Source organism: Schistocerca nitens, chromosome 7, assembly GCF_023898315.1.
Source record: "Schistocerca nitens isolate TAMUIC-IGC-003100 chromosome 7, iqSchNite1.1, whole genome shotgun sequence".
NCBI classification, from domain to species: Eukaryota; Metazoa; Arthropoda; class Insecta; order Orthoptera; family Acrididae; genus Schistocerca; species Schistocerca nitens.
In genome coordinates, this window is record NC_064620.1 from 241,916,653 (window position 1) to 241,938,921 (window position 22,269).

At 42.8% G+C, this 22,269-nt stretch overlaps 1 protein-coding gene across 1 annotated transcript in view; it reads left to right on the forward strand.

Annotated features, from left to right (window-relative positions):
• The window catches only part of LOC126195553 (UNC93-like protein MFSD11), a 207,976-nt gene extending 200,046 nt beyond the window's left edge, over nt 1–7,930 (forward strand). Inside the window, exon 9 of the mRNA XM_049934177.1 lies at nt 7,691–7,930. Coding sequence (XP_049790134.1) covers nt 7,691–7,930 — 240 coding nt within the window. The remainder of the gene's footprint in view (nt 1–7,690) is intronic.
• Nucleotides 7,931–22,269: the final 14,339 nt, after the last annotated feature.

The following is a 22,269-nucleotide window of genomic DNA, read 5'->3' on the forward strand; positions in this document are numbered from 1 at the left end:
ACTAATTATTGCGAAGATGCCGATTTTAGTTAAAACCACGTCTTTGTGTGAACCTGAATGCTTTCACACACTAGGACATCCAGCAATGTGAAATTGGCCGTTAGAAGAGGGCAGTACGTGGCAAATTAATCTCCCATAGAGACACTACCAGAATGAAATCTGTAAACGAGTCCACGATCTTGTCTGGCACTTAATTATTTTTTTCTTCTGCGAACCTTGCAGAACTAGCACTCATGGAAGGAAGGATATTACAGAGACATGGCTTAGCCACAGCCTGGGGGATGTTTCCAGAATGAGATTTTCACTCTGCGGCGGAGTATGCGCTGATATGAAACTTTGGTAGAGCACTTTCCCGCGAAAGGTAAAGATCCTGAGTTCGAGTCTCGGTCTGGCACACAGTTTTAATCTGCCAGGAAGTTTCACAACTTTTACTTGTTTTACTCTGATTTTAAGTAGGGATTTTGTTATTACATACTGTATTGTACTTTATGTTTTAGTGTAAGACACACGTCTTAGTCATGTGAAACTATTTTAACTAACGATCATGAATATTCCATTTCAAGCAATGTAATCTGTAGTGCCGGTCACTTATGAACCTCAGAATTAGCATATTGTACCGGCTATAGATGATGTTGCTACAATTATAGGACCTCCAAGGCCATCGCTAGCACTCACCCATGTACTTAAGTGTACAAATTATGTGGCGTTGATATTTGTATCAAAATACTCTTAATCGCATTTTACGACTGTCAGATATTTTATCTTTTCTACGTACTGAAAGGTAACCCGGTGAGGACTGTATAAATGATTGAGAATGTTATCATAATTTTAGTGTTCTAACAACATTTATTTTTTCTTTAAAACAGACACAAATTATGCTAAACAAGTTTTTGATTGAATATCGTAAAAAACTAACAGGTGATTTAAGACTACACTGGACAAGGATGCTGGGTAGCAGAGGCAGTTTAACTAGTGGAGTGAGTCAAGTATTCTGGCCCTAAAAATGTGGGTAATGCAATCTGAACTGATTTGAAGCTGAGCAGACTTTGATTGATCAAATCTACTGTAGTTTCTCTACATAGGTGCAGCTGAGAGCAAGTGGCGATTGAGATCTGTGCACCCTGACAATGCCGGAGCAGCGGTACGTTACCCCGTTCGCTTCGTGCAGCGATGTAACTTGCAGCTGGCGAGATGTGTGCGGCGGAGGTGAGACGTGGAGGCGGTACCTGTGAATCGATCGCGGCCACCAAAGAAATGCAAAAATCTCACGGTCTAGTGATCGTTCAGGCGGATCCCAATTTACTCTGTACCAGAGCCCTGAAATCACCGTAGATTTCAGTGTGTGACACACTCGTTCGCTGGTAGTACCACGGACCAATTTGGCTCACTTACACGACAGAGCGCACAAGGATACCAATCGTCAAGACTGGTAAACGAAAAACGAATAAGTGTGCCCTCGGCAAACGAGTAGTCCGAGAAGTTTGAAGTCACACTGTCGGTACAGTAATAACTTCACTATAGGCTCCCCAGTCTAAATTACTTGCAAGGGAAGTCAGTCTCAGGACAGGTCCCAAGTACCAATCACACACGCCAGAGACAAGAAGTACTTCCAGACCAAAGTCCTGCACCCGAGTGCTTCGCACCTCTCCGAAAGTAAATTCCGTTTTCCTGCAAAGTGATGCTGATCAGACAGGATGCTTACGTACGTGTCACATGTCAGAGTCGTATCTAGACGTATCAGGGGTCCCATATCACTCCAACTGCACACTCCCACACCATTACAGAGCCTCCACCACCTTGAACAGTCTCCTGCTGACATGCAGAGTCTATGATTTCATGAGGTTGTCCGCATACCCGTACACGGCCATCCGCTCGATACAATTTGAAACGAAACTCATCCGACCAGGCAACATGATACCAATCATCAACAGTCCAAAGTCGGTGTCGACGGGCCCAGGAGAGGCGTAAAGCTTTGTGTTGTGCAGTCATCAAGGGTACACGAGGGGCCTTCGGCTCCAAAAGCCCATATCGATGATGTTTCGTTGAATGGTTCGCACGCTGACACTTGTTGATGGCCCAGTATTGAAATCTGTAGCAATTTGCGGAGGGGTTACACTTCTGTCACAAACGGTTCTTTCCAGTCGTCGTTGGTTCCGTTCTTGCAGGATCTGTTTTGGGCCGCAGCGATGTCGGAGCTTTTATGTTTTACCGGATTCCTGATATTCACGGTACACTCGTGAAATGGTCATACGGGAAAATCCTCACTTCATTGCTGTCTCAGAGATGCTGTGCCCCATCGCTCGTGCGCCGACTATAACACCAAGTTGAAACCCACTTAAATCTTGATAACCTGTCATTGTAGCACCAGTTACCAATCTAACAACAGCGCCAGACGCTTGTTATATATGCGTTGCCGACCGAAGCGACGTATTCTGCCTGTTCACGTATCTCTGTATTTGAATACGCTTGCCTGTACCAGTTTCGTGGGCGCTTCAGAGTATACGACATAGGGACTGTAGAGGACACTCTGCTTCTTTCTTAAAGCAGGTATGGTTGCGGGTACACAGATCACTATGTTATTACTCTCATGTAGTTAGGATCGTAACAGAAGCTCTTATTCAAACATGTGATTTCAGAGTGGTCAATAGATTACAGACTCTTCTTCTGCTTCTGGACGTGGCAATTGTCGCGAGCCCCCCTTTTTATGTCTGAGCTCCAAGACACCGCCAAGCCGCGACTTTAAAGCATAAGCAGGCTTTCACAGCAGTTGGAAACACGCAATTTCTGCCGCACCTTGCCTCTGTTTGTAGTTCACTCCTTTTTCGGTGGATCTGCACATACACCACAAAGGATGCGCACAGTCAGATGTCCCACACATGCTAACTACTTAAATACCTTTCTACGTCTCACGAACGTGTATCGTCGGCCTCATAGTGCAGTGGTTCACAACCTTTCTTACAAGGGAACCTCCCCATCGCACCCCCCTCAGATTTAGTTATAAGTTGGCACAGTGGATAGGCCTTGACAAACTAAACACATATCAATCGAGAAAACAGGAAGAAGTTGTGTGGAACTATGAAAAAACTAAGCAAAATATACAAACTGAGTAGTCCACGTGTAAGATAGGCAACATCTAGGAGAGTCCGAGTTCAGGAGCGCCGTGGTCCCGTGGTTAGCGTGAGCAACTGCGGAACGAGAGGTTCTTGGTTCAAATCTTCCCTAGAGTGAAAAGTTTACTTTCTTTATTTTTGCAAAGTTATGATCTGTCCGTTCGTTCATTGACGTCTCTGTTCAGTGTAATAAGTTTAGCGTCTGTGTTTTGCGACCGCACCGCAAAACCGTGCGATTAGTAGCCGAAAGGACGTGCCTATCCAATGGAAACCGAAAACATTTGATTGCAAGGTCATAGGTCAACCGATTCCTCCACAGGAAAACACGTCTAATATATTCTATACGACACTGGCGACGGCATGTGCGTCACATGACAGGAATATGTTGTCGACCCACCTAACTTGTACACTTGGTGAATGGGTAAAAAGATCCTTCTACCTTGCCCAATTTACGTTTTCTTGTGGATGTGATAGATAATCACTCCCAAAAAAGTGTGAAAACATAAGAGTTTGTCACATTAACTGCAACAAATGAATGAAACAGTTTCACAGTCGCACAGTTTTGTCTGTGCTCTGTCAAAACGTATGTTTTTAACGTTTTCAAATTTTTCCGTGTGTAGACCGTCAAATCCTGCATATGTCCAAGCAAATCTGAACATGTCCTGGAATTTTGGAGAGCGAAGTTGATTATATGTGAGTGCCTGAACTTTGATAATTGTCTGAAAACAAAAAATTAAAATTTTCTCCCGACGGAAGTCTTGAACCAAGGACCTCTCGTTCCGCAGCTGCACACACTAACCACGGGACCACGACGCGCATGGGTTCATACCCACCTAGATGTTGCCTATGTTAAACATGGAATACTCATTTGTATATTTTGCTTATTTTTTCATAGTTCCACACAACTTCTTCCTGTTTTCTCGATTGATCTGTGTTCAGTTTTTCAAGGCCTATCCACTGTACCAACTTATAACTAATTCTGAGGGGAGTGCGATGGGGAGGTTCCCTTGTTAGACCATTACCCCTGAGTGCTACCCCACCACCGCTTCTGTTGCTCCCCCCCCCCCCCTCCACCTTTTTCCGCACATTATCACCAACTTTAGCGCGTAACTAAACTGTAGAAAGAAAGATTTTTGTCGGAACACTTACTTTTAAAATTATGAAAGATGAACGATATTTAGTTTGTGTGCGTGAGGGGGAAGGGGGAGTGTTAGGAATTCGTGGCGTATCGCAAGTGCTACCCACAACTCCTCCTTAGATAAAAAAGCTAACTACCTACAGTGAGGGTAGACACTTGTTACAAAACATTCTTCCCCTGCATTACTCCACTCCACTGAGGCATTTACTTCACCTGCACACTGCAATCCCATTTAAAATCAAACAAGTTCGGATGGGCGAGCTATACTCGATTTTTGCACTCATTACTTCTGAACAGGCAGAAATTGGAAGACTTCAGGCTGTTAATGCTTTGCATATAATCACTCTAATAATAATAATAGTAATAACAATAATAGTACTGTGTACGGCGCTATAGATCCGTTTTGTGGTTACTATTGTGTCATGGTGTCAATTCATTTACCTGTTTCGATGAGAGTAATGAAGCAATTTCTGGACTACTACAGATACTACCAACAACTTTGAGAAGACATTTTCCTGAGATATTTAGCATTTGTTACGTACATTCTCACTTTTATCATCAGTGATGTATGGGACAAAGCACAACATGTGTGTGTAATGGGTGCACTATGTGAGGAACCCGTAACCTACACCGCATTAATGACACTAATTGTGATGAAGTGATTATTGACAACTTACATAGTCAATATTAGAGTCATACAAAACTGTGTTTCTACAAGGTGTACAACTTTGCTTCCGCCGTTTGCCAATAGGTGCCGACAACGGTAAGTAGCGGTCGAAAGAAACAGATCGCAGACGTCACGCAGTTAGCTTGGACCTCTGTCAACATAACCTCATTCAAACATTATTTGATTTGTGTCTGCATCATAAAGTTGTTCTTGATTGAAAATGTCAGTTTACGAGCCTAATTCTCGTCATTTGCGAGAGGTGTTACTGCTTTGTTTCAATATGAAGAACAGCGGCTGAGTCTCATCGAATGCTCTCAAGTACGTACGTTAAGGACGCTATTAGTGAAAAAAACGTGTCGTGAGTGATTTCAACGCTTCAAGAACGGTGATTTTAACGTCGTAGACCGGCATAGTGGTGGAAGAGAATGTTTTCGAAGATGCAGAACTGGAGACATCGCTGAGTGAAGACTCGCGTCAAACTCAAGAAGAATTGGCACGATTAGTGGGAGTGACACAGCAAGCCATTTCAAAACGTCTCAAGGCTATGGGCATGATTCAGAAAGAAGGCACTTGGGTCCCGTGTGAGCTGAAACCAAGAGATGTTGAACGGCGTTTGTGTGTTTGTGAACACTTGCTTCAGAGGCAAAAACGGAATTGGCTTCTGCATCGCATTGTGACCGGGGCCGAAAAATGGGTTCATTACGATAACCTTAAACGCAAAAAATTATGGGGATATCCCGCACACGCTTCCATTTCGACGGCCAAACCAAATATTGGCCCTGAGCACTATGGGACTCAACATCTTAGGTCATAAGTCCCCTAGAACTTAGAACTACTTAAACCTAACTAACCTAAGGACATCACACACACCCATGCCCGAGGCAGGATTCGAACCTGCGACCGTAGCAGTCCCGCGGTTCCGGACTGCAGCGCCAGAACCGGTAGACCACCGCGGCCGGCTAAACCGAATATTCACGTCTCCAAGATCAAGCTCTGCATCTGGCGGGACCAGCTCGGCGTCGTGTACTACGAGGTGTTAAAACAAATTGAAACAATCACAGGTGCTCGTTATCGAAAGCAGTTAATGCGTTTGAGCAGAACATTAAAAGACTAACGATCACAATACAGAGAGAGTCACTATAAAGTGGTTTTGCAGCACGACAACGCTCGACCCCCACGTTGCAAAAGAAGTGAAAACGTACTTGAAAACGTTGAAATGGGAAGTCCCACCCCACCCGCTGTATTCTCCAGACTTTGCTCCCTCTGACTATCACCTGTTTAGATCAATGGCGCATGGCCTGGCTGACCAAAACTTCCGATCTCATGAAGAAGTCACAAATTGGATCGATTCGTGGATCGCTTCAAAAGATGTACAAATTTTTCGACACGGGATTCGTACACTGCCCGAAAGATGGGAAAAAGTAGTGGCCAGCGATGGGAAATACTTTGAATGATACATGTGTAATCAATTTGTTTCATCAAAGCCTCAAATGATTGGGAAAAAACGGTGGAAGCAAAGTTGTACACCTTGTAGTAACGACCTTTTGAAAATAATTTGGTTTTTTGGCTGAAACAGAATCGAATCTGTTTTTACCCTTCAGAAAATTTCATTTTACCCCTCAGCGGGTAATTACCCCCAGGTTGTGACCATTGCAATAGTGGAACACATTATTCCGAAGAATCTGATGTTACACTACACAGTCATTGTTGTTGTTGTGGTCTTCAGTCCAGAGACAAGTTTGATGCAGCTCTCCATGCTACTCTATCCTGTGCAAGCTTCTTCATCTCCCAGTACCTACTGCAACCTATATCCTTCTGAATCTGTTTAGTGTATTCATCTTTTGGTCTCCCTCCACGATTTTTACCCTCCACGCTGCCCTCCAATACTAAATTGGTGATCCCTTGATGCCTCAGAATATATCCTACCAACCGATCCTTCTTCTAGTCAAGTTGTGCCACAAATTTCTCTTCTCTCCAATTCTATTCAATACCTCCTCATTAGTTATGTGATCTACCCATCTAATCTTCAGCATTCTTCTGTAGCACCACATTTCGAAAGCTTCTATTCTCTTCTTGTCCGAACTATTTATCGTCCATGTTTCACTTCCATACATGGCTACCTTCCATATAAATACTTTCAGAAACGACTTCCTGACACTTAAATCTATACTCGATGTTAACAAATTTCTCTTCTTTAGAAACGCTTTCCATGCCATTGCCAGTCTACGTTTTATATCCTCTCTACTTTGACCATCATCAGTTATCTTGCTCCCCAAATAGCAAAACTCATTTACTACTTTAGGAGTCTCATTTCCTAATCTAATTCCCGCAGCATCACCCGATTTAATTCGACTACATTCCATTATGCTCGTTTTGCTTTTGATGGTGTTCATCTTATATCCTCGTTTCAAGACACCTCCTGATAACAACGTCCTCCTGAGTAGTCCCCGCCCGGAGATCCTAATGGGGGACTATTTCACCTCCAGAATATTTTACCCAGGAGGACTCCATCATCATTTAACCATACAGTAAAGCTGCACGCCCTCGGGAAAAATTACGGCTGTAGTTTCCCCTTGCTTTCAGCCGTTCGCAGTACCAGCACAGCAAGGCCGTTTTGGTTAGTGTTAGAAGGCCAGATGAGTGAATTAGCAGTGGAGGTGCACTGCAGCCAGTGAGCAGTCACAAATCAATGTGTGAGCTGAGTGATCTTTTGCTTATGTTAGTGCTGGACTCTAGAGAGTGTTTATAGGTGGTGTGTTGGCCTGTGTGTGTCAGTCGGTGGGCGCGGCGGCGAGCTTCGTGTACAGCCGGTGGCTGGGGCTGCACGCGCAGCTGGGGATCCTGGTGGTGGGCTGCGCCGTCTCCACCGCTGCCTTCAGCCGGGCAGAGGCGTCCCTGCGGCGGCGCCACGGCGACAGCAGCGACGACGGCGACGACAAGCCGGCAGTCTGCAGCCTGCGAGGCAGCAGCAAGCAGCAGCAGCAGGCCATGGCCGTGCTGTGCGACGCCGAGTAGCCCACGCCCTGCTCTGCGACGCTGACAGCTGCAGTGTGGAGGGGCTGCGCCGCTCCCCTACAAAACCTGAGGCCTGCTGTGGCATGCCTCAGACATTATAGCACAGTTCTCTCTGTGATACGACACGTCGCAATAAACGGGGCGCGAGGGGATGGTTATCCACACGATACTCGTGTTCCCACACAAGCGATACGACAAACAGCAGGACACAGCTGGCGGTAGCAGCCTTGTGTGTGGCACGTCTCTATCAGCCTCGTCGCGGACGACTTACAAACACATCACATATTTGCACCAGACTAGAAAGAAATATAGCTCTTCTTCCAACAGTAAATACAATTTTGATATGTTAGCTAAATTTGGTACGCAGTGTTGTATGACCTGAAATGTACCAAACATAAAGTCAGCAGTGACTACACTTTTTGCTGCAAACTTTTCTAAATACGCGTTGCGTTTTTCTTCGTTTCGAAGTATTACAATAACCATGGGCACACCTGAAAAGATAACCAGTTCACTGCCGGCCGCTGTGACCGAGCGGTCCTAGGCGCTTCAGTCCGGAACCACGCGGCTACTACGGTCGCAGGTTCGAATCCTGCTTCGGGCATGGATGTGTGTGATGTCCTTAGGTTAGTTAGGTTTAAGTAGTTCAAAGTCTAGGGGACTGATGACCTCAGATGTTAAGTCCCTTAGTGCTTAGAGCCATTTGAACCATTTTAACCAGTTCACTATCAAGCTGCGATATTAGACCGTAAAAGCATATTTTTTATAGTTTTTACCGAATAGTTTCCTCAGAATCCAATGAGAGAAACTGCATAGCGGAGAACGCGCGCGCAAATCCCAAAAACGATGGTTTTTAATTTTTTTACGCAAAAAGTAGAAGTGTCACTGAGAAACTAACTACGGAGACAGATGTAGCACTGCTTCATCTACATAAAACAATCTCTTTTCACGTATATCAGATGGCTTGAAATGTCCCGCTCCATGTATCGTAAGATACAGCTCCATGGAGCAATGAGCACTCAGTACGACAGAGAATCGTGTCGGTGTTGTATCGCTGTCCGCCCAGTGTCAAACAGTAAATCCCTTCCTGCTACGTCTCTCCGTGCCCCATCAATGCAGGTTGCTTCTGCGTCATATCGCGAGTCACAACACGTATCATATACCAAATTAGAATTATATTAATACCTTCAGCTGCTAACAGGCGTTGATATATATCAACGGGGACAGGTGAAAATGTGTGCCCTGACCGGGACTCGAACCCGGGATTTCCTGCTCACATGACAGACGCTCTATCCATCTAAGCCACCAAGGACACAGAGGATTGCGCGTCTGTAGCGACTATCACGCGCACGCCTCCCGCGAGACCCACATTCTCACCTTATTTGTCCACACACTACATTCGTAGTGTCCCACCCCAACACACTCATTACTCGTGGAAGACATTCTTACCAAGTCCCGTAAGAGTTCGGGGAATATGTGTGCATCCGCACAGAAGAAGGTCATGGCCAGTCGGGGCACACATTTTCACCTGTCCCCATTGATATACAGGGTGATTCAAAAAGAATACCACAACTTTAAAAATGTGTATTTAATTAAAGAAACATAATATAACCTTCTGTTATACATCATTACAAAGAGTATTTAAAAAGGTTTTTTTTCACTCAAAAACAAGTTCAGAGATGTTCAATATGGCCCCCTCCAGACACACGAGCAATATCAACCCGATACTCCAACTCGTTCCACACTCTCTGTAGCATATCAGGCGTAACAGTTTGGATAGCTGCTGTTATTTCTCGTTTCAAATCATCAATGGTGGCTGGGAGAGGTGGCCGAAACACCATATCCTTAACATACCTCCATAAGAAAAAATCGCAGGGGGTAAGATCAGGGCTTCTTGGAGGCCAGTGATGAAGTGCTCTGTCACGGGCTGCCTGGCGGCCGATCCATCGCCTCGGGTAGTTGACGTTCAGGTAGTTACGAACAGATAAGTGCCAATGTGGTGGTGCTCCATCCTGCTGAAATATGAATTGTTGTGCTTCTTGTTCGAGCTGAGGGAACAGCCAATTCTCTAACATCTCCAGATACTGTAGTCCAGTTACAGTAGCACCTTTGAAGAAAAAGGGACCAAAAACTTTATTGGCTGAAATGGCACAGAAAACGTTCACCTTAGGCGAGTCACGTTCATACTGAGTTGTTTCCCGCGGATTCTCAGTGCCCCATATACAGACATTGTGACGGTTGACTTTCCTGTTAGTGTGGAAAGTTGCTTCATCACTAAACACAATCTTTGAAACGAAAGATTCATCTGTTTCCATTTGAGCAAGGACAAAATCACAGAAATCGATTCTTTTAATCTTATCAGCTGCAGACAGTGCTTGAACCAATTTCAGACGATAAGGTTTCATAACTAACCTTTTTCGTAGGACTCTCCATACAGTTGATTGTGGAATTTGCAGCTCTCTGCTAGCTCTGCGAGTCGATTTTCCTGGGCTGCGAACAAATTCTTGCTGGATGCGTGCTACATTTTCATCACTCGTTCTCGGCCGTCGAGAACTTTTCCCTTTGCACAAACACCCATTCTCTGTAAACTGTTTATACCAACGTTTAATACACCACCCATCAGGAGGTTTAACACCATACTTCGTTCGAAATGCACGCTGAACAACTGTCGTCGATTCACTTCTGCCGTACTCAATAACACAAAAAGCTTTCTGTTGAGCGGTCGCCATCTTAGCATCAACTGACGCTGACGCCTAGTCAACAGCGCCTCAAGCGAACAAATGTACAACTAAATGAAACTTTATAGCTCCCTTAATTCGCCGACAGATAGTGCTTAGCTCTGCCTTTTGTCGTTGCAAGAGTTTTTAATTCCTAAAGTTGTGGTATTCTTTTTGAATCACCCTGTATATCAACGCCCGTTAGCAGCTGAAGGTATTAATATAATTCTAAATTCGCTCTAGACGGCTGCAGGTCATCAATGGTGTCTGTTCTTTGAGACAACTCCGAAAGAACAGACACCATATCCATATAAGTATATCATATGGCATGTTGCATCGTCTTAGTGAGAACCGCATCTCTCAAGTATCGCCAATGCACAGGGCGGCAATATCTCCGTATTGAGCATATTGCGCCTATCGCCGATATGAAACCAAAACAGTTACGTGTCACTGGTATGTCACCGTTGTTTACATTTTGCGCTGACACCGAAACTTTGATGTATTGCACGTATTAACGTGTTTCCAATCATTAGTTTATTGGCAACAGCAACGGTGTCACATTGTTTCTGCTACGATTACAAATCGAAATTTGTTGAAAGAATAAAAGTTATTCTTCATAACTAAGTATCACTAAGGTCTGTTTATAGTTATCACGGGAGACCCTCTTCCCCCGGCCTCAGCTTCGCGCAGGTAATACGAAACGTCTACGACTTGTCTGACGCAACTGTAATAAATTATACAAGTATACACAAAACTTCCTCGTGAATCAGTCTGCTAGTGAAAACCGTATCAAAATTCTTTCAGTAGTTCCTGAGATTACCCTTTACATACAGACTGTAATCTATATGATGTATAAATACTAAGAGATGCTTTATGTTTTGATTAATGTCAAGACGCATCTCAATGCAGGCATAGCATCCTTTATTTCCATATATTTATAGCGAGCTTTAATAGTGTGGTTCGGTTTTTCAAATTATTGTGCTTATCTTAAAGTCGCCAAAGTTCCTACGACTTGGTGAATGATTATTTGTGACATATTTTAGTTTCCCTAAGAATGAAGAGACATTAATTAGATTGTAACAGGAAGTAAAAACAGAAGAAATGGGTCCTTAAAAATATTTTATAGTATGATAAATCGCTAATTTGCTATATGTCATAGTTCCAAAAGCAAAGATTTTATGTATATTTTCACTTTGGAGGACTAGGAAGTCCTTTTGCAATACACCAACAACGTAATTTATTAAAACAGAAACTCGACAAAGTGATGACGTTCAGTTCAAGACCAAAAACAGTGATGGATATCCCTTCTTTACTTACAGCGAAAACAAGAACCAGCGACATACGAGTTGTTACATGTACCACAAACAAGTGAAACGCCCTCGCGTTTATGTCTTGAGAGCTTTAAACTTATGAAATCGAAGTTGTTAAGATGCATATGAATCCACGATACTTTTGAACAAGATCTGTCTATAATGGACATTTGAAATGTGCAGTGCCCTTACGGTCAAACCTTACGTCGTATCATAGTCACCTGACTTTCGTAGTCGATACATGCTGGCCACGAAGAATCTGTTCGCACATCTGAATCCTCATTCCTTACAGACTGCTACTCTATGCACTGGTGGAGCGATAAAACAGTGAGTAGGTCAATGTGTCACGTATCTTTGTACCATGACATTCATGTAACGGTTCTTGACGTTACGAAGTGAGTGTGACAGTCACATCTAAGTAAACAACGTCAACTCAACTTGGCGATACACTTGGAGAGATACTCGAGTTGATCTCTCATCACAAAATAAACAAAAATCAAACCAACACTATACTTAAACTTGGGTGTGATTTACGCATCTACAGGAGCTGTTGAGACATACAACATTAGTATTGGGGACAAAATAATCATCTCTCCAAACAGAAATAACTGGAGGTTTAAGAGTTAAAGTGACGATGTCCACATTTATTGCAAGTATAGTGTAAAATCGTACAGTTTTATTGTAAAAGAATATTCGTTTACAGAGTCCTGTTGAAGCAGCTTTTAAATTTTCATCCACCAAATGGGAACTGATCTCTTCCCCTCATAAGTGCAATCAACTACTTTCAGTTATAGTGAAACCAGGTCACAATAGTTCTCTTGGTGTATTTTTTCATTTAAATGTTTTGTAAGTAAACAGCGAAACTTTGATTTCAGTTTCAATGCTTTGATGAAGTGGATGTCATCAGCATCTTGTATCAGCAAGTTTTTAAAAGAAAATGCTCGAAACTTCAAACACGTAGCTTTATTTTCAGACTCGTGCGCTGGACAAAACCAAAGCATCAGATTAGCTCTGTCTCTGTTAAAACCATCTCAAGCTCCTGAACTGAAAGTACTAAATATGGATTTGAAGTTCCTCCGGTGAGGGCATTCATTATTGCTTAGCGATGCTGACACTGGTACATTCGAAAAGTAAGTAAAAAGAAACAATGTGTTTACGTGCCATGGGACTGGACCAAAGAGATAAAAGCTGCAAGGAGGAATAAGCTTAAATTCGCAGTCTTTTTAATGTTCAGTAATTAAAGCATACGGCTAAAGCTTGGGAAAATTTCTTAACTGGCAGGAGAATGGACGCACTGTCAATTAGATGAACAGAAATAGGATTTGAGATTCAATTCAAAGAAATGTTCAACGAATTTTGTACTTCCTTTCGAGATATTAATCTGGAAAAAAGGACAATGACGACCTCTGCAGTCTTTTACCTGATGACTCCGGAAGAGCCGGCCGGTGTGGCCGTGCGGTTCTAAGCGCGTCAGTTTGGAACCGCGTGACCGCTACGGTCGCAGGTTCGAATCCTGCCTCGGGCATGGATGTGTGTGATGTCCTTAGGTTAGTTAGGTTTAAGTAGTTCTAAGTTCTAGGGGACTGATGACCTCAGTAGTTAAGTCCCATAGTGCTCAGAGCCATTTGAACCATTTTTGAACTCCGGAAGACCAGTGAGTAGGTACAAGGAAAGGGTATGAAATCATTGCTGCTGTGCGTACCACCAACACACCACCCGTGATTAAAAAACCATTCCATTCCAGTTGATCAGACAGTCCAGCAACGTAACTTGCAAAATGAAGACGACTGAGACATATTTTATAACTAGAATGTTGAGAAATACGAAGCTGTGACAAGATGATTGACATTACAGACTGTGTAAGCACTACTTCTTTAAAAACAGAGGGTATAAGGAATATGTATGTAACTGTGGTAAAAACGTATTTCGTATACAAGGCGAAAAAAAGTATTATGTATTTTGACAGGTGGTCATATGGGTCAAAATAACAAAAAATATAGTAAACATCACCTCTAAAATGCATACTCTAAAAGCCCATGTTTACTGGACATTTTTGTCTTACTTTGGCTCGTATTACCACATTTCAAAATATGGAGTACTTTTTCTTAACAACCCATATTTTATTATAGGAAACTAATATTAATAATGAATATTATGTCAAATACTTATCTAAAAGATTGAGATGGGAATTGAATCAATTCCCAAACAAAGTTAAATTTCATGCTTTTAAGCTGTAAGTATAACGAGGTAGCGCACGTAATGTAGAGAAATAGACAACTTAAATACTTAATAAACATACCTCAGCACTGAAAATAATTTAAATCGTATGGTTAATTAATGCAAGTGGTTTTCCTTCACAGTTCTTCCTTTCGAAACTAACTTTAATAGACCTGGTCCACTTTTTGCACCAGAAAGACCGATCAGATACAATCAACGATATGCTTAAGTCAAACTAAATAATTGGGAAACCATAAGCATAAGTAACATCTGAGTGTTAGAAGTAAATGGCTAACGCTATGATAGCGTTCAATGAATGCTTCCACATACCGCTTCATCGATCAGCTGTGTGCATATATACGAGACAGTGGCTTAACGAAATACGAAAAGTAAGATTAGGATCCTTTATATTACCGGTCAAAAGAGTGGTCAAGTACTTAGCGCTTTCCATCCGTCATAATATAACATGGTCACATCATATTAATCGTGTAATTGAAAAATGTGAAGGTTCCGTAAACATTCTTCGCGCTGTGACAAGCATTTGTTGGGGAGCAGACACTCCATTAACACACATCGCGCTGTAATAAGACCTTACATGGACTACGAATGCATCAGTTACGGCTCAGCAACGCAAAATACAGAAATTAGGTAAGTGCCAATATAAAGCTACTAGAGCATTCAAATCAACTCAAATTACCACTTTGCTGGTGGAAAAATGAAATGCCATCAGAACTACGTAGGAAACACGTCACCGTCAAATTTCTCTTTAAACGTTTTTTCTTCTTAAATGACTGTCTATTAACAAAGGTTACAGATCTCACTACAAAGTGCTATGCAGATTGGTATTGGATTAAGAAGGAATTACCGCCCATAGCAGAATTTTATTTCGCTGCTTCGGCGTTCCATAGATACTTCGCCGCATCCCTGAATTTAAGCTGTTTCGGCGCTCCCTAAGCTAACATTGTAATAAAGAGGTACTTTCCAATCACCTGAGGTATTCTGAATGAGAAAATTTTAGCCGACAGCCGAACAGCGTGGCCATCCTCAAGACAGATTTACACAGATCGGTCTAAACAAACAGACAGGGCAGAATGTTCATTCCTAGATGGCAAGACTAACCGAGTAAGCTAATTCAAGCCCCCTTAAGTTGGGTCCATACTCACTGCAACAGTGTAAAACATGCTGCAAACCACTGTGGAGATCTTTAGGTGAAAACTGCAGAAATAGAGGAAACTGGTAGTTCCACTGTAATTTTTTAAGGAATGTTCGATGTCAATGGTATAACGGATTCCAAATCACCCTTCTACTTCACAAAGTCAACTATGGTGTTTCCCGTGTCTAGAAAACCAGCAAACATCTCTTCCATCTGTCTTTACCATCTAGATGCACACAACAGACACGACAATCGATGTTCTCTCAATCAAATAAAGTCGGGAAATGTGTAGAAGCAGTCAATAGGCCAATTCACATGCGAGGGAATAACTGTCTACCGTAAACACACGCCCATATTGAATCTTCTCAAATTTTCACAGAGAACACAATTGATCACGAACGCTCCCCAACACATACTGAGTATTAGTTCGCTATTCACCCGCCTAGAGGGCGACAGTGTTAGGTCAGCTGCGTTCTTGTACTCCAGCCCGTCCACGTCGGACGTCCCGCCGTTAGTCAGTCGTTTCGGCCACAGGAAACCGCCGCAACGCGCGCTCCCGCACCGCAGATAGAACAGTGCTAGGAAACCAGCCACATATATTTTATCACTCTACTTACAATTAAGTATCACGATTGCAGTCTCAATCTGACGACATTGGACGATGAGCGAAGTATCGAAAATACCCCCTCCGGACGACTGTGGCTCTGGAAATAAAATACCTACATCCTCCTTATGGCTGGACATAATTTTCGACGTAAAAAAAAAAAATCTTTCTTCACCCTTAAAGCAATCACAGTTTCTACCCTCAAATCCATACCTTCCTTACGACAGGACACAGTCATTTTCTTTGCACCTGTCAGAACACACACACACACACACACACACATACACACACACACACACACACACACATACACACACACACACACACACACACACACACACACACACTGTATAAGTCTGTGATCACAGTGAATCTATCACATATCCCCTCCTAAGTTAATACTTTGCCAATAACTGAATGCTGGTGACACCAAACACTCCATCCAACATGGATGGACATGCCTCATTTATTTTTCTTGCCATTGGTACCAGTGTGCCTTAGGAAGAGACGTGTAATTGTCTTATAAGCGTCCAGCTATTAAGAAAACATGATTCCGACGGCTACATTACTGTCACAAGTGGTCTTGGTTCTACCGGTCCACACAAGTACCACTAACGATACCCATGTTAAAAACTATACAAGCTTTATACATCGAGGTGTGGTAGGCTTCTGAATGAAGTGGTCTTCCACACAAATATCGTAACGTTGAATATAGATGATGGTCGCTGTTGTGTATACATTTATCTTGACCACCCTAAATAACGGTTTGTCCAGATGCAAATTACAAAATGTTCCACGCAAATGTTCTTTAGTCGTCAGGGGGACATCAATTAGCATGATTGCCTTCGTTGTAATTTTTTTTACAATGATATGAACAGCGGCATGACTTTTTTAAATGGCACCCTGTATTTTTTATTCGGTAATTCATTTCCTCTCCTAAAGACCTATTCAGAAATGTAACACAGTGTACCATTCACTGAAACACAACGTTGTTAATTACATAACACAACACTGACGTTGACTCTCCCAACGCTTAGTGCAGGTACTCGGGTTAATGGAACACATCCACGTGTTGACGTTGACAGAGGACAAATGTAAACAGAAGTAGAATGCTCACCCGTCATTCCGTCAACCATCGTCAGTTGAAGTGTTGTGAGAGTAGAATGTACACCATCGAAGAGAAGGTAGAAATGCTACTCATCTAAGGGGAATGTAAGTTAGCAGAACAGTAATTACAATACTGTTTTCTTCTGTACGGGTACATTTAGTACAACAGTTTAGTCCTTCTAAATACTGTTGTGTAGAGTAGGCATACAGAAAATGCTGTCCTTCCTACAAATTGCATCGACATAACGTTTCTTTTATTATTGTTATTGTTGTTGTCGTTGTTGTTGAAGGTAGGCGAAATGCTACGCAGGTAGCGGAACTGTACAGAGAGCGATATCCTGACAAGAGCCCACCTTCCCGACGGATGTTTCCTCGTCTTGTTGCGACGCTTCAGGAAACGGGGATCGCCGTGGTACTCACACAGACGAAGCTGCCGAAGTTACTGTTCTCGCTTCCGTTGCTATGAATCCATATGCGAGCACACGACAGCTTCAACACGAGATTGGCATTCCTAAGGCCAGTGTACATCGTATTCCTACACGTCACCGGTTCCATCCTTACCATGTAGACCTACATCAAGAACTGCATGGGAATGATTTCCAGAATCGTGTACAGTTCTGTCAGTGGCCAGAGCACCAAATCCTCGCCAACCTGAAATTCTTCTCTAATATTCTATTTACCGATGAATGTCCCTTCTCAAACAAAGGACACGTAAATGCAAGGAACATGCATTATTGGTCCAGCGACAACCCACGATGCCTTAGACAGGTGGAACATCAGCGTCAATGGAGAGTTAACGTCTGGTGTGGGATGCTTGGTACTACAATTATTGGCCCTTATGATAGTCTAAACGGCACAGCGTATGCAAACTTCCCCAGACGAATTCTTCCTCCTCTTCTGGATGAAGTGCCGCTAAGAACCAGAATGCTTATTTGGTATCAACACGATGGATATCCAGCACATAATGCCTTGCGCGCACGTCGTGTTCTGAACCGAAAGTATCCTGCCAGATGGATTGGTCGAGGAGGGTCATTTACTTGGCCTGCTACGTCTCCTGATTTAAACGCTCTGGACTGTCTTTGGGGATGCATTAAAGACATTGTCTATCGGGATATTCCAACAACTTCATAGGATATGCAGGAATGTATCGTGCTTGCTTGTAATTCTCTTCAGCAGGCAACAATGGAAGCAGTAAATAATTCTTTCATTCAACGAGTGCACCAGTGTATCGGTGTCCAGGGTCACCACTTTGAGAACCTTTGAATGTTCTACTCCTGGCCAATGGTACCGGAGAGTCAAAGTCAATTTTGAGTTATGTTTTTACTTGGTTTTCATTTGTTTTCTGACAACTCCAGCAAGTGGATGAGTTTGTGATCTCAGGCTCAAAGTCAATGTTGTGTTATGTAATTAATAATGTTGTAGGAAATGAATTACAGAATAAAAAATACAGGGCGCCATTTAAAAAAGTCATACCGCTGTTCATATCTTTGTAAAAACCAAAGCTACAACGAAGGCAATCATGCTGATTGATGCCGCCCCCGCCCCCTCCCCTTCCGCATCTGGCTCAAATGGCTCTGAGCACTATGCGACTTAACTTCTGAGGTCATCAGTCCCCTAGAACTTAGAACTACGTAAACCTAACTAACCTAAGGACATCACACACATCCATGCCCGAGGCAGGATTCGAACCTGCGACCGTAGCGGTCGCTCGGTTCCAGACTGTAGCGCCTAGAACCGCACGGCCACTCCGGCCGGCATTTGCATCTGGACAGACAGTGATTTAGTGTGGTCAAGATAAATGGGACACCCTGTATTAACAGACCGAAAGTACGGAGTGCACGTCGCCGGCAGTGTAAGCTTGTAATAAAATGGCGGAATATAGAAAGTGATTCGGCTACGGAACGTGGTGTGAATCCCCTATTTGCAACTCCCTCATGCCACCGCTAGATATTTCTGCAGTATCTGTAACGCATTCTGTCTCGATGCCATGCGACAGGTTCTGCGATATATCCACTGGGTTATACGCCACGGAAGTTGATGGGAGACTGAGAATGATGACATACAATAGATGGTGTGTTATTCGACGAATCACTTAAAAAATGCAACGCTAGATTGTGGTCGTGATAAATGCATAAAATTCCATGATCAACACACTATCTTTTCAGATCTATAGTGTTACGCTTTTTGGTATGAATGCTGTCTGCCATTTGGAATCAAGTCTTCCTATTCAACCACATACTGCGTTGGATCCGAGGGAGATGTCTTAATGATTGCAGCCATTAGTGGATCACATTCACGGCACATTCATATCTCGAAAAGAGTCACCTTTTTCGAACCTATCTGCTACAATATAAAAATCCAACATGGTACTCTTTTCAGGCAGCCCCTATCCATCTTGTAACTGTTCCTAAATCTATGCCCCACTCTCCCTGCAGCTTTGTGCATGTGATCGCTCCAATTTAAGCCGGAACCGAGCAGAAGTTGGAGAGCGCTATATCTACCACCTTTTCTGCAACCCATGTAGAAACAGGGTAAGCTCAGTTAATGCGACAAGACCGTATTTGGACCATTTGGTAGAAATGGGAACATATTGTAGCTTCACCAACAGTGTACGATGTATAAGGCCAACGCTAAACTAAGCTTTCTTCTGCAACGAGAGGCAGTAGTACAAAAAGACAGTATGGGATTTGGAAGAACGACGAGGATTTCGTTACTGCATTACTGTGCGTCTCCAAACTACATACAGGTACTGCAGTGCGAAGGAGATCTGCGTCCCTCAGGGTGCACTTTCGTTTCTCACCCAAACATTCTCCCTATCAAAGTTATATTGTACCACCCAACACAGAATAAAAAACTACGAACTACAAAAACTCCGCTAACATCATCCAGAATAGATTTTACCACGGCCCTGTATTCCGAGATGCACAGGGTGTCCCATTCAAACCTCCCTGATTTCAAGGAAGCAGGAGAGAAAAGCCACAGTAGATACGACAATGAAAAATGCACCACATTATAGTCCGTCTCAAAGGATTTATATTCCCGCGTCAGAAGTGCCAAGTATCGTCGCCAACGTGCAGCATGGTCGCATGAAGTGAAAATGTCGACTCCACAGCAGCGCGCGCAAGCAATAGTGTAGTTTGCACAGACAAACTCGCCGATTGCCGTTCAAAGAAATTCTCGTCGTCTGTATGAATGTGATCCATCCGATGTGAAAACAATTAAGGAATGGTACAGGAAGTTTCTGCCAACTGGAAGTGTTCTGAAACATTCTTGCGGGTCACGTTACGGAGTTTCAGAAGTGACAGTGAAGGACATCAGACAAACGTTTCTCAGAAGCCCAGGTAAGTCAATTCGTCAAGGGTCTAGGCAACTTTATGTACCTCGATCAAAATTGCATCGTGTAGTTCACCAGCGTCTTCGTATGCGTGCTTACAAAGTGCAAATTCTGAAACATCTGACGCCTAACGACAAACCACGCGGACAACAATTTGTTGCGTATATGCCTCAGTATATTGATATGGATACCAGCTTCATGGAAAGATGTTTATTTTCAGATGAGACAACCTTCCATCTATCAGGAAGGGTTAATAGGCATAATGTTCGGATTTGGGGTTTGCAAAATCCGCATGTGGTCATTGAACATGTTCGTGATAGCCCTAAACTAAACGTCTGGTGCGGGCTAATGCACGACAGGATTGTTGGACCGTTCTTCTTCGAGGAACAAACAGTGAATGGGTCAGTGTATCTGGACATGTTGGAGCAGTTTGTGAACCCTCAGATACAAGACTTGCAACCCAACACTATTTTTCAACAAGATGGAGCTGCGCCGCATTGGTCAACGGCTGTTCGCAAGTTCCTGGACAGATAATTTCCCTTCATTGGATCGGACGCGGAGGACCCATTGCCTGGCCACCACTTTCACTCGACATTACGCCGCTTGATTTCTTCATGTAGGGATTCGTAAAGGACCGCGTGTATGCGACCAAAGTGGACGATATTCCTTCGTTGCGACATCGTATCACTAATGCGATTGCAACAATAACAGAGGAAATGTTACAAAGAACTTGACAAGAAATGGAATATAGACTCAATATTCTTTGTGCAACAAATGGTTCACATCTAGAGATGTATTGATGATAAATAAATAAATTCTTTGAGATGCTCTACAAGGTGGTGCATTTTATTAATTATTGGGGTCAATGGAAGGGTTCTATTCCACCCATGATGTAATAAGGTTGTGGCATGTGTTTGTAGATGTCGTGTTGTTGTATGTGATGGTGTCCTCTGGTGGTGGATGCTGACATGTTGAATTTAATATCTGGTATTAGGTTCATTTGAGTTTTGCTTGTCATCGTGCTAATGTGGTTTTGAGTTTTTGGTAGTTGGTGTGGTAATGTAGGTTGTGGAAGTGTTTTTTAGTGAGTTTTTTTGTGTTCAGCATTTTTGATGGGTTGGATTAGTTTGGTGCTTGTTGTGTGGAAATAAGTCTAATTTTTCTAATTGCTTTTTTTTTATTAGGTTTAGATATTGCATGGGGGCTTAATTAAAAAAGAATGCAATGCAAATAATTTTAATTTTTTGATTTAGTAGTTGTTTGTCCGATTACGAAGTCTCGTAACGGTTGGCCCTGACTAGTATTATTACGCAATCTGACTGCATAGAACAACAACAAAGAATGAAATGGAAATTTTCATTAACACAATTAATTAATTAAGTCCCAAGCAACTATAAAACCTACGAAACCAAAGCACAAGTGTAACTGTTCTGTGTGTGGAAGTATGACTCAACGTACGCATCTGGCACGGTTCTTCTTCAACAACACAAGAAATTTTAAATATCATTTATACTGAATTAATTAAAGAAAATAGAAATACCATAATTACTCAAGAAAACCAGAATTACACTCTAATACAAGAACACAAGCCAGATGCTTTGTTGACTGAACCTGTAATGACGCATTATTCAGGACATTGAAATAATGAGAAAGAAAAGAAAAGTAGTTTGTTACCTTAATTTATATTGATGAAAAGCACTCTAGACATTACAATCTCTCCACACCGACTCGCTACTATCACATCTCAACAAGAACTTTTCAGTATCACATCTCAGCAAGCACTGCCTACTAGCTCATCTCAACAAACACTCCTCACGACGACATCTCAGCACTGACTACCACGAGTTCTCCCAAAGCACTGCCCACTACGAGTTCTCAATAATCACTGCCAGTGGAGGCG